Source organism: Elephantulus edwardii, unplaced genomic scaffold (assembly GCF_000299155.1).
Source record: "Elephantulus edwardii isolate Elephantulus edwardi_28Jun2011 unplaced genomic scaffold, EleEdw1.0 scaffold00174, whole genome shotgun sequence".
NCBI classification, from domain to species: Eukaryota; Metazoa; Chordata; class Mammalia; order Macroscelidea; family Macroscelididae; genus Elephantulus; species Elephantulus edwardii.
Genome location: NW_006399924.1, coordinates 1,607,354 through 1,620,563, shown reverse-complemented (window position 1 = coordinate 1,620,563; position 13,210 = coordinate 1,607,354). Strand labels below are relative to the sequence as shown.

Sequence of the window (13,210 nt, the reverse complement as noted above, 5' to 3'; positions counted from 1 at the left end):
TTTGCATGGTAAAGATAGCACAGGATAGAGAAAATTTCAGATTTGTTGTTCATGAGGTTGATTTGAATTATAGTCAGTTTAGAGGCACATAACTACAGCAACAACTCTGTGAAAAAAATTGTGATATCAGGATTAGAGGATAACTCATCAATAACCTTCATTATGCAGATGATACAACGTTGTTTGGGGAAAGTGAGGAGAACTTGAGACATTTGCTGCAGAAGATCGAGGCCTGCAGCCTTCAATATAGATTGCATCTCAATATCAAGAAAATAAAAATTCACATTACTGGATTGAGAGGGGACATCATAATAAATGAAGACGAGATTGAAACTGTAAACTACCTCATCTTATTTAGATCTGCAATCACTAAATTAAATCATTACATTATTACCAGCAATAAGGAGATTAGGAGATGCATTGCACTGAGAAAGTCAGTAGTCATGGACCTCTACAAATTACTGAGGAGCAAAAAAAAAAAAAAAAAATTACTGAGGAGCGATACTGTTAGTTTGAAGAATAAGGTGTACTTGATCCAGACCATGGTCTTTTGGTTACTATGCTGCTGTGAGCTGAATGAATATGGATGACAGAAGAAAAATTGATGCCTTTGAACTGTGATATTGAAGAAGAGTACTGAATAAAACATGGACTTCCAAAAGAACAAATGGGTATGTCTTGGAGAAAATGCAGCCAGATACTCCTTAGGGGCAAGACTGTTAACATGCCCACCTACTTTGGGCATGTTACTAGGAAAGACTGTTCCATGGAGAAGGACATCATACTTGGAAAGGAGAGAGAAAGACTCTCAACCAGGTGGATTGATATAGTGAGCTTGTCTGTGTCAGAGATTATGAAATTAGCATAGGATAGGACAGTGTTCTGATCTGTTATTCATAGAATCACAATGAGTTGTACCCAACAGCATCTGACAACAACATATTCTGTTTTTTACCATGATACCTCTGTATATCTTGAGCTTTATATTCATATAGATTCAGCCTACCTTTTATATGAAGGTTTTTTTCTCTTCCGTTTTCAATTTTTACCCCAGTAAACCTAGTAAACATGACTGCCTGTGAGCTATTGGTCTGGGGAACCAGAAAACAGTTCTAGCTTCCAATTAAAATAGATTGACTTTATTGAGACTTTAATAAATCGCCTCTCCTCAGTCTTTCACTATTTCATTGGATTTTAATCTCTCTCTATTGTTTTGTGTGCCATTGAGTTAGAACCAACCTGTAGCTGACCCTCCAGGCAGTTTTCAGGCCAGTTGCTCCATGGGAGAAAGATGAGTAATCAACAGCCTCTGAAAACACAGGGCTTCCTCTCTAGGGATATAGAATTTGTTCTTCCTGGGGAGGGATAATTTCAAAATCTTTCAGTGATAATTCTAGCCGTAAAAACTCTCCTCTGTAGGTTAGAATTAATAGGAGGATTATGGTTCTTATTGAATTTAGAATATTCAAACTGTACACCGAGATTCTAATGAAGTAACCACAGGGAAGCTTTATGTTCTCTGTGTTTACTATCAGGTGAACTCAGGTTCCAGTCCATTTATCATTAAATTCCGTTGAGTCTGAGGTCTAACTAGTGAATAATTTTAACATGATGGGTCCCGAAGAATTGGTCCTGGAGTCTAGTTTCCAAAAGTCTGTAGTATTTATCTCCCTGTGCACAAGATAATAGGGAGAATGAAGTATGAATTTGTAACATTTCAGAATTCTTCCTCATGAATATTAGGATTTTTTTATTCAAAGGGCTTAACATTTGTAAATTGATTTAGGTCTGAGTTTTGGTCACAATGCTATATTCTTTAATCTGGTGTCTTGAGTCACTTCTCTATTTGTTCATATTAAAAAGGGATCTTAGTGTGTTGTTCATCGTTTTAGTCTTAAGAAAACTCATGATCCATTTGAACCTTACCAAAGATCCATATTTGTGTTTGCACTGATCCACACATGAGAATCATTTGTTTTATTAGGGCAGACTGTACTAAGATCAGATCTCCAGATTGTTGAATGGCAGAGTTGTAGAGATAGTGGTGAGAGTTGCTTACTCCCTCCTGTAACACTCTAGAAGCCAAGACATGTATTCTAACTGTAAGAATGTAAATTTAGGTGTACATATTTCCATTCATGTTTCAGTTCTGATTTCCTTGGATATTATGAAATTTCTGTGGTCAGCTTTTTGAGGCCATTTCAAACTGCCTTCCAGAGTAGTTTACCATTTTACAATCCCACCATCAGTTATTGAGAGTTCTAACTTCTGCATCCTCTACAACATATATTTGCCATCCTGTTAAATTTTGCCATTGCTACTGGAGTGAGAGGGTATCTTATTATTGTTTTGATTTACATCTGATTGTTAGTAACTGAACATTTCTTCATGTGTCTCATAACCTTATGAATGTCTCTCCTATATTTACTCTGGAAGGCAGTTTGGTGATTAGGGTTGCACAATTTGATGGGTAAAGGGAGAGGTGGGTATAGGAAATGGGAAAGATATGGTGTAAAAAACAATGTGTAAGAATTTTGTAAATAAACCAGTATAAAATAAAAATTTTATTTAAAAAACAAACAAACAAGAAAGCTGAACTTAGATTATCTCATATGACCCCACTATTCCACTGCTAGGAATATAGCCCAAGCAAATTAGAACTGAGACACAAATGGAAATAAGTAAACCTATGTTCATAGCATTGTTATTCACAGTAGCAAGAAAATGGGAACAGCCCAGACGCCTGTTAACAAATTAATGGATTGAGAAATTATTGTACAGTCCTCAATGAAATACTCTGTAGCACTAAGGAATAATTTCATAAAATACTACATAACATGGAAGAGTCTAGAGAGCAGTATGCTGAGTGAGATAACTCAGTCATATAAAAACAAATCTGCATAGGGCCACTGTTGCAAAAATAGAAGAATAATGGAGCAAGATGAATATAAATGTTCAAAAGGATAAGAGGAAAAAGAGGAGGGGGCAGAAAATGAGGAAGGAGAGAAATGAGGATAGGTGAGCATAGTGGGCATATGAGGTAGTGAAAGAATAGGAAAGATGTGAAGTGTAGGAATAGGAAATTTTCTATGGAGACTTGAAAAAACAGTAATGATAGACATGGATCAATACTAATTAATTGTATAAAATACAATGTATATAGGAAAACTGTCGATGAAATGGATTGATTCAGTGGGGTAATGGGGTTATGTGTGTCAGACACAATAAGATGGTGAAGGATAGAGCAGGGTTTAGGGCTGTTGTACATAGTGTTGCTATGGATTGCAGGTGACTTGACAACACATAACAACAGCAGCAGTAACAATATGAATGATTATATAAAACAGTTTACATGAATGAAACATAATGCACATTCTTGAAGCATAGTGTATATAAATGATTGTATGCAAACCAATAAAAATAATTTTGAGGGGGAAAGTATGTCAATTTAATCCTGATCATTTAAGAGTGTATACTTTATTCTACGAAGAACATTCCAGCTCCTTAATGTAGACCCCAGTTGTCACTCTTGCTAAAATACAACTGTTGTTGGTTGCATAAAAATAAGAATGGTAAATACTGTTTTAAATTTATTTTATCTTCTTATTTTTTGTATGTGTACCATCAAATCTGATCTGACTGGTACAGGAGGAGATTGCCTTTCTTTCTTCAGCAGAGCATCTGGTGGATTCAAACCACATACCTCTGGGATTGCAGTGCAGCTTTTTGCCACTAGTCCACCAGAACTCCCTGTATTTCATGCTCTCATGGTAAAGTGAAATCTCTGTTGAGAGTAACATTGTGGGAGATGTACGATGAGGTATATAAAGTATTCATTGAGTATAGATACTGGCAGGTTATTGTTTCTCTGGGACATTACAGGTTCCCTAAGGTTATCATGGAGTCCTTGGATGGACTAGCAAATGGTCAGGTTGTGGTTGTTGTTATGTGTTGTCGAGTTGCCTGTGACCCATAGTGACTCTACGTACAGCAGCTCTGAACCCTACCTTGTCCTGAGCTAGTCTTACTGCCTCTGATACAGCTGCCCTTATTGCCCCAGTTACTGTATCTGTCCATCTCACCTGGGATCTTCCTCTCCTGCACTGTCCCTGCACCTTTCCTAGCATGATGTCCTTCTCCAAGGATTGGTCCCTCCTGGCCTTGTGCCCAAGACAGACCTATTTGTTTTCTTGGTGGTCCATGGTATGTTCCAGCAACTCAAAAGCATCGGAGATTCTTCTGTAAACGCTAGTCATCATCCAGCTCTCAGATGCATAACAGGTACCTGTGAAGATCATGGCCTGGATTAGGTGCACCTTAGTCTCTAGACTGACATTGTTGCATTTCAATAATCTGGAGAGGTCCCTGAGCACAGATTTTCGCAATGCACTTAGTCTTTTGATTTCCTGACTGCTGGTGCCAAAAGTGTTGATTTGTGGAGCTAAGCAAGCTGTAATTGTTAACAACTTCAGTCTCTTCTCCATGTATCATGATGCTGCCATTTGGCCAATGGTCAGGTATACTTGGTTGAAAAATTCAAGGTTTGATTCCTTCTAGAGGCAACTTGAAAAGGAAGGCTGTGTGAGCTGTTTCTGAAACATAAGCTATTGAAAAATTTATGGAGTATAGTTTTTTTCCTGACACATATGGGTTTTATGTGGATTCAGAATCAACTTAATGGTAAATGGTTTGCTGTAAGACTAACAATTATGTTTCACAGATGGCTGTCATATTACAATCTCTCTCTCTCTCTCATACATATATACACATATAGATATGTATAAACACACACACACACACACACACACACACACATATTCATTTCTTTAGGTTACACTTAAGGTTTGTTTTGTTTGGCATTTTTCCTTCTGTACTGAATAAACTAGAAATTCTACAAACCTAGAATTTTGTGCTTCTCATCCTGACCAAAACTCTGATTACTACTTTTCCCTTATAACTTCTATATATACATTCTATTCTCCAGCAAAACTGATGTTATTTCCTAAATATGTGTACTTTTCTGTATTTATTCATGTGATTACCTTTGCTTCTCAAATTTTTAATTGTTATTTTTCTGATTTTTGCTCCTTTCTTCCTCACCCCTCAACATTAGTAAGCATTCAAAGAAAGCTTCTTTCTGTGCATAAACTTTTCTTTAGCTTATTATAATAGTGCTCTCATATAGTATTTGTCCTTTTTTGGCTGATTGTTTCACTAAGCATGATAATGGTCTATAGAATCATCCATGTTATGTGGTATTTTTTAAATTCTTCATTATTTTTTAGTGTTGCCTGGTGTTCCATTGTGTATATATGTGTCTTAGTTTGTTTATAGATTCATCCCATGATTAACATTTGGATTACTTGCATATCTTTGGTCGTGTAAATAAAGCTTCAGTGAACATAAGTATACTCTTGTTCTTTTATCTTTTATCCCTGTTTGTCTCATTTGAAAATTGTTCATTATACATGATAAACTGAAATGCATCTAATTCAGGGGAGTAAAAATTCCACCTCTAACAGGCTTTAATAGTTTAGACCTCTTTGTAACTCCTTACAAATAAGTTAGTTACTTGTATGTCCTTCTTGTCTTAGAAACTGGACTTACCCAGTTCATTTTAGAAACAAAAACCTTGAGATCCATAGTTTTAGAAAATTTATTCATCATTCTATTTACACACATTAGAAAAAGATCATCATCATCAAGATAATGAAATGTTAAAAAACCCCAACAAATAATAAAATAAAAAATAACCTCAAAATGTCATATCATGGTAGACAGTAAGTCAGAATCAACTGGTAAATGGTTTACTGTAAAACTAACAATTCTATTTCACAGGTTTTCTATTATAATAGAAAACATCATGATAGATGGATAAAAGGTTGAAATTGTCAACAATTTTAGATTGGGAGACTTATAACTTTAGGAAAGTCTGCTGTCAAGGATCTCTCCAAAGGCCTGAAGAGTAATGACGTCAATTTAAAATCTAAGGTGTGCCTGATTAAAGTCACAGTCTTTCCAGTCACCTGCTATGCATATAAGAACTGTGTGAATAAGGATGACAGAAGAACTGATGAATTTGAGTAGTGGTACTGAAGAAGAATGTTGAACTTCCCATGGACTACCAAAAGAAAAAATAGAGAAGTCTTGCACAAAGTGCAACCAGAATGTTCCTTGGAGGCAAAGATGTTGAAGCTTTATCTCACATATTTTGGGCATGTTGTTAGGAGAGGCTATTCTTTAAAAAAGGTCATAATTCTTGGAAAGGTAGAAAGTCAACAAAGGAGAGGAAGGTCCTCAATGAGATGGATTGATAAATGTCTGTGGCAGTGGACTCAAATGTATCAAAACTGATAAGGATGGTGCAGGATAGGACAGAATTCTGATCCATTGTTCATGGAATCACTGTGAATCATAATTGACTCAATGTCACTTAACAACAACAACAATATATGAATTTCTGTAACCAGGCCAAAGGCTTGGGATTTTTCCTCCTCTACTGAACAGATAAAAATTTTTCAACCTAGAATTTTATGCTTCTCTTCTTATAACTCTTACTATTATTTTTTCTTAATTTGTTTTTATTTCTCTTTCTATGAGTCACAAGTGGCACATAACAATAACAACATAAATTTATAAGATATAATATTATTTAAATGATGTAATATTTGTATAATTGTGATTATGCTATTTGTACTTCTGTATTTTTAATAGGAAAAACTCAAAAGAGAAGCAAAAGAAAACACAGTTATTCTTAAAGAAAAAAAGGACAAGGTAAGAGTTCTATATAATTCTAAAAGTTTTTCTTTTATAACCAATATTTTAAAATTGCCTTAAAAATAATTTTTGTTCATAAATTGGAAGATAATATTATAAATAGTTCACTTCCTGAATTTTTTCTTACCATTTTTTAATGAGGAAGTATTATTTAAAATAATTTTAAACATTCACCATTTGCAGATTTAAAGATTTAATTCTCTTTCTCTAATCTGCTTATAGTATTATCTTGAATTAGTTAGATGCTTTATTATTCTTGAGAAATTATCAATGGTAAAGGAAAAACATTTTTATTACAAATTTTAAGGTATATATTATGTGCCCTTTTTTTAGAAAAAGCTAAAGTTTAATCCATAACATCTAGAGATATACTCATAGATGATAAAAATGTAACATAAGAGTGTTGATACTTTTGGGAAGATGGAGGTTCATGATTGAAAGGTAATCTGTGGTGACTCACACAGTTGTGTTTCTTGATCTAGTTAGTAGTACAGGGCTGGCCTCTTAATAACTACTTATTATGTGTAATGTTTTAGAGGGGTCCATTAAGTTGTCTCTTTACTTAGTCATGAACTAAGTGAGAGAGACAAAAGAGAACCAAAATGATGTATTTATTATTGATAAATAATATATAATTTTGGGAATTCTGGTGGTTAGTGGTAAGGAATTGCACTACCAGCGTAAAAGTACATTATTCAAATCCACCAGCTACCCCATGAGAGAAAGATGAGCATGTCCTTCTGTGAAATTTACTGCCTTTGAAAATCCACTGGAGGGTCAGCTATGGATTTGGTTCAGACTCAATAGTATACAATAATAACAATGTATCATAAGCACCAGCTATACACATGGACTTCACCTGATGGTGTTAACAGGTGAATCAGGTTGACTGCAACAGTGGAAAGAGTCAATGGAGAAGCTCAGTATCAACAGTCAAAACAAAGTGGTCACTTGTGGAACAGACCTTCAGTTACACATGTACACACCCAAATTTAAGTAGAATGAAATGAAAACAAGTTCAAGGGAACTGAAATATGATTTTGGGTCTACTCTAACTAAATTTTAAAAAGATCTAAAATAAAAAAAGATTTGATGGATTGAACTGTAAAGACCAAATTAGTTGTTGCATGACATCGAGGGCATCATTCAAAATGAAAGCAAGAATATGTGTCAGAAGAGACTCTGAAATTTGTACTAGAATTTTAAGAAGCCACAACAGAGGAAAGACATGCTGAAGAAAAAGAGCTGAATAGGAGATTTCAAAAGACAGCTCGAGAAAACAAAGTAGTATAACAAAATGTGCAGAGAGCTGGAGGTGAAACCAAAAGAGAACAAAGAACATGCTCAGCATTTCTCAAACGGAAAAAAAAAATCTAAACAAACTGAAGAACAAAATCAAGCCTTGAGTTACAATAAATAATGAAGGATTCTATGAACAAAATACTAAATGATGCAAGAGGGATCAAAGAAGAAAAAAGGAATAATCATTGTACCAAAAAGAATTGGCCTATACTGAACCATTTCAGGAAATACCTTATTAAGAGCCAGTAGTACTGAAGAAGTCCCAGCTGTACTGAAGACATTGGCAAAAATAAGGCCCAAGGAATAGGTGGAAATCCAGTTGGTATGTTTCAGCAAACATACACATTTCTGCACTTGTTCACTAGCATATGGCAAGAAATTTTTAAGACAGCTACCTGCCCAGTTGACTGGAAGATGTTCATCATTATTCCCATTGAAAAAAGTGATCCAACAGAGTTCAGAAAATATTAAGTTTTTTCTGCTTCCCTCTCTCTCCCTCCCTGGAAATCATATTAGAATGATTCAATCCTTTCTTTAGCTGTTTATAATAGTGATCTAATACAATAGTTTCCTTTTTCAAAAGAAAATTTTAATTTTATATGGCTTTACTTACAAAGTTCACATATATTGGGGTTTTTTAATAAATATTTTTAATTATTATTTTAATGAAAGTTTACAGAAAACTTGAATTTCCATTCATTCATTGTTGTACATTTTCCGTCCTACCAACCTCAATCCAGTTTGCTTTTCTCTTAAAAATGTTCATTCATTTTTGCACAATTCCCTCCCCTCCCCCTGCAGTCCACTTTGCTATGCACCTCTTATTCTGGACTGTTGTAATGCCTAATCACATATTCCTTTTAAACAATTATTTCCCTCATCTGGCCCAAAGCAGTATTTATTATTTATCTACTCTTTTCTCAGTTTCCCCTGAACCCCCATGTTAGTCCTGTTCTACACAAGTGGCATTTTTCAGTATTTGTATGTTTGTGACTGAGATTTTTCACTCAGTATAAGGTGCATTTACCTTGTAAGCAAGGTCCAGACAAGAATGCCCATTTTCTCTACTTATTTTCTATATTGTATTGGAAGTACTTACCTGCGTAGCATGACAAGAGAAGGAAATAAGAGGCATCCAGGTTGAAAAAGAAGTTTATCTTTTGCTTTTCAAAGAGAGGAGCGAACCGGGGGGAGGAGCGTAAAGAAAAAAGTGCAACAATGAATGAATGAAAATCCAAAAATCTCTGTGAATGTTCATTAAAATTAATAAAATTTAAAAAAAAGAAGTGGTTAAACTGTCGTTATATGCAGATGGCATGATAGTGGACACAGAAAACCCCAATGACTCAACAAAAAAGCTGTTAAACATAGTAGACAAATTCAGTAGAGTGGCATGATACAAGATCATTATATCAAAAAATTAGTGGGATTTCTCTACAGTAACAAAGAAAACACAAGATAAAGAAACTAAGAAATCAATACCATTTAAAATAGCTGACCACAAATTGAGATACTTGGAAATAAACCTGGAATCCATTTCCTAAATAACATGCCTCCAGAAACTCTATAAACTTTGATAAATGTTGATAGTTGTAGAGGGGCATCAGGCCTTTTGTTCATAGGGTCGTGCTGGACTCAAAGGCAATCAACAACAACAACAGAGATACAAAAGACCATTATAAAGAAAACGACATAATACTGTTGTGAGAAACAATAAGAGGCTTGATTAAATGGGAAAATGTTCCCTGTAAATGATGTTGTTATTGTTGACATGTGCTATTGAGTCATGTCACTTTTGACTCTTGTGACCATGTGCACAATAGCTCTCAAAACTGTTTTATATTGAGCCAGTATCACTGTCTCTGACACCCCTACCTGCATTACCATGTCAGTCCATCTCTTCCAGGATCTTCCACTGTTATGCTGTCTCTCTATCCTTCCAAGCATGATGTCCTTTTCCAAGGACTGGTCCCACCTGGCAACATGGCCAAAGTATGTCAGATAGAACTTCAAATTCCTTGCCTCCAAGAAGAAACTTGGTTTTACCCTCTCTAGGAAAAACCTGTTTGTTCTCTTGACAGGCCATGGAATGTTCAAGACTCTTCTCTAGCACCACAACTCAAAGGCATCAGTTCTTCTTCTGTCATTCTTAGACATTTTTTCAGCTCTCTAATGCATAGCAAGCAACTGTGAAGACCACGGCCTGGATCCGGTGCACCTGTCTCCAAACTGACGTCATTGCTCTTTAGCACTCTGGAGATGCCCCTGACAGATTTCCCCAATGCAATTCATCTTTTGATTTCCTGACTACTGGTTACTGAGAATGTTGATTACTACTGGTTACTGAGAATGTTGATTATAGAGCCAAACAAGTTAAGCTGTTAACAATCTCAATCTCTTCTCCATTTATCATGGTGTTACCAGTTGGCTCTAAGGAGAAAATCTTTGTCTTCTTGATGTTGAGTTTCAGTCTATATTGAAGACTATATTTCTTAACCTTTTGCAGCAAACACTTCAAGTCGTCTTCAGTTTTCATAAGCAAGGTTGTATGATCTGTATATGTAGGTTGTTGAAGAGTCTGCCTCCAACCCTGATGCTGCATTCCTCCTCATAAATCTAGCCTCCAGAAGGATCTGTTTGCATACAGATTGAAAGTACATGGGGACTGGCACATCCCTGATGCATTTCTTACCTAATTTTGAACCATGCAGTGTTTCCTTGCTTTGTTCTGCTGATGGCTTCCTGATCCAGGTATAGGTATTACATGAGCATAATCAAGTGTTCGGGAATTCCCATTCTTCTCAGTGTTAGCCACACTTTGTTGTGATTCACACAGTAAAATGATTTTGCATAGTCAGTGAAACACAGAAATTCCTCTGATACTCTCTTTCTGACTTTGGCTATGATGTCCCTAGTGTCACGACCTCTTCTAAACCCAGCTTGCATTTCTGGTAGTTCTCTGTTGATGTACTGGTCCAGTCATTTTTGGATAGTCTTCAGTATGATTTTGCCTGCATGTGTTATTAGTAATATTATTCAGTTATTTCCACACAAAATCAGTCTCCTTTTGGGGGAATAGGGACATACATGGAACTTTTCCACGTAGTTGGCCAGCTAGTTGTCCTCCAAATTTCTTGGCACAACCTAGTCAGCATGTCCAGGGCTGCATCTGTTCATTGAAATATGTTAACTGATATGCCATCAGTTCCTGGGGCTTTATTTTTTTGTCAATTCCTTCAGAGCCCCTGGAACTTTCTCCTTCATGTTAAGAAGATTCAATATAGTTTAAATTACAATCCTTCCAAAAGTAATCTACATGTTTAATGCAATCTCAATACAGATATCAGATTCATTTTTTCAAAGAATTATGAAAGGCAGTTGGCAAGTTAATTTAGAAAGGAAAGCAACCCTGAACTTCTGAAAAACAAGAATGAAATGAGAGGCATAGCACTCCTGTGATCTCAAAACCTACTACACAGCTGCAATAGCCAAAACAATATGGTACTGGTACATTGACAGACACATAGACCAATGAAATAAAATCAATAATCCAGAAACTAATCTATCTGCCTATGGTCAACGGGTATTCCACAAGGAAACAAAAACTATCAAATGGGAAAATGATAACCTCTTCAACAAATGTTGCTGGCAGAATTGGACATCTACCTGCTTAAAGCTGAAGTAGGATCCATGTCTCACACAGTACATAAAAATCAACTCAACAGAGATCAGAGACCTAGAAGTAAATCCAGAAATCATAAACAACATAAGAGACAAAATGAGACAAAATATAGGAGGCCTAGTCTATGATTTAAATAGGCTGGAAAATACAGTAAGTAATGGATAAGTAGGAGAGGATAAGCTTGATGAGTGTGATCTTCTAAAGATTAAGTCTCTGTGCACATAAAAAACTTTTCCCAATAGGGTGAAAAGAAAACCTATTGACTGGGAAAATACAATTGACAGTGTCATCTCAGACAAGGGTCTCATAAAGAAAGTTTACAGAATACTACAGGGCCTCCACAAGGAGAAGACTGATAACCCAATTACAAAACGGACAAAAGACAGACTTTCTAGAGGAAGACATTTGGATGACCAACAGATACATGAAGAAGTGCTTAAAATCACTGGCAATCAGAGATGCAAATCAAAACACAATGTGATACCATCACACCCCAGTAGTACTGGTAAAGTTTAATAGGATAGCAAGCAATAAATATTTTAGAAGATGTAGAGAGATTAGAACTTTCATTCACTGTTGGTTTAAAATGGTACAGCCACTATGCAGGTTGGTTTGGAATTTCCTCAGAAAGAAATTCCATATGACTTAGCTATTCCACTGCTAGGAATATACCTCAAAGAAAATAGAACTGAGATACAAATGGAGATTTGTATACCAGTGTTAATAGCAGCATTATTCACAGTGGCAAGAAAATAGAAATGGCCCAAATGTCCATCAACAAACAAATGGATTGAGAATTTTCTCCCTCCACTTTATTTTTATTTTACATTGGTTTGTATACAAAACTCATATACCCTGTATTCCATTGATATACATTACATTTCATACATTCCTACATACACATTGTGTTTCTTTCATTTCTTTTTAAAAATTGTGATTTTAACAGAAGTTCACAGAAAAGTTGGATTTTTGTTCATTCATTGTTGCACATTTTCCTCCCTACCCACCTACTTCACTTTTTGTTTTGTTTGTTTTCATTAGAATTTATTATGTGCAGTTTAAAGTGAAAGTTAAAACATAAGAACCACAGATGCTTTAGCTTTAGTAGCAACCAGCTTTGAAAAAAACAAAAAATGTGAACATCTCTAAATTGTCAGCAGTTGCTGTGTTTGGAATCCCAGAAGCCAAGAAAGCTTCAGATACAAGCTGTCACATCATGGGTTGGACAATGGAAGATAATTTCTGAAGGGATCTGGCAGATGTGAAGGGGTATCCTGGTGGAGGGTGGAGCTGGGAAATAAGTGGGTCAAGGCACTGGGCTAAGGGCAGGGTCAACACTGTAACTAATGGTTAACTCCACAATGAGGGATTTATCTTTCACTGCTCCACAAATTGCTTGTCTGTCATATACTCCTCTAAATCTGAACATTCAGATTAAGACAGACTAGG

The 13,210-nt window shown here is 35.6% G+C and overlaps 1 protein-coding gene across 1 annotated transcript in view; it reads left to right on the top strand.

Moving 5' to 3' along the window:
- Window positions 1-13,210, top strand: part of SYCP1 (synaptonemal complex protein 1) — a 241,559-nt gene that overhangs the window by 180,019 nt on the left and 48,330 nt on the right. The window contains exon 27 of the mRNA XM_006895723.1: window positions 6,715-6,774. Coding sequence (XP_006895785.1) covers window positions 6,715-6,774 — 60 coding nt within the window. The remainder of the gene's footprint in view (window positions 1-6,714; window positions 6,775-13,210) is intronic.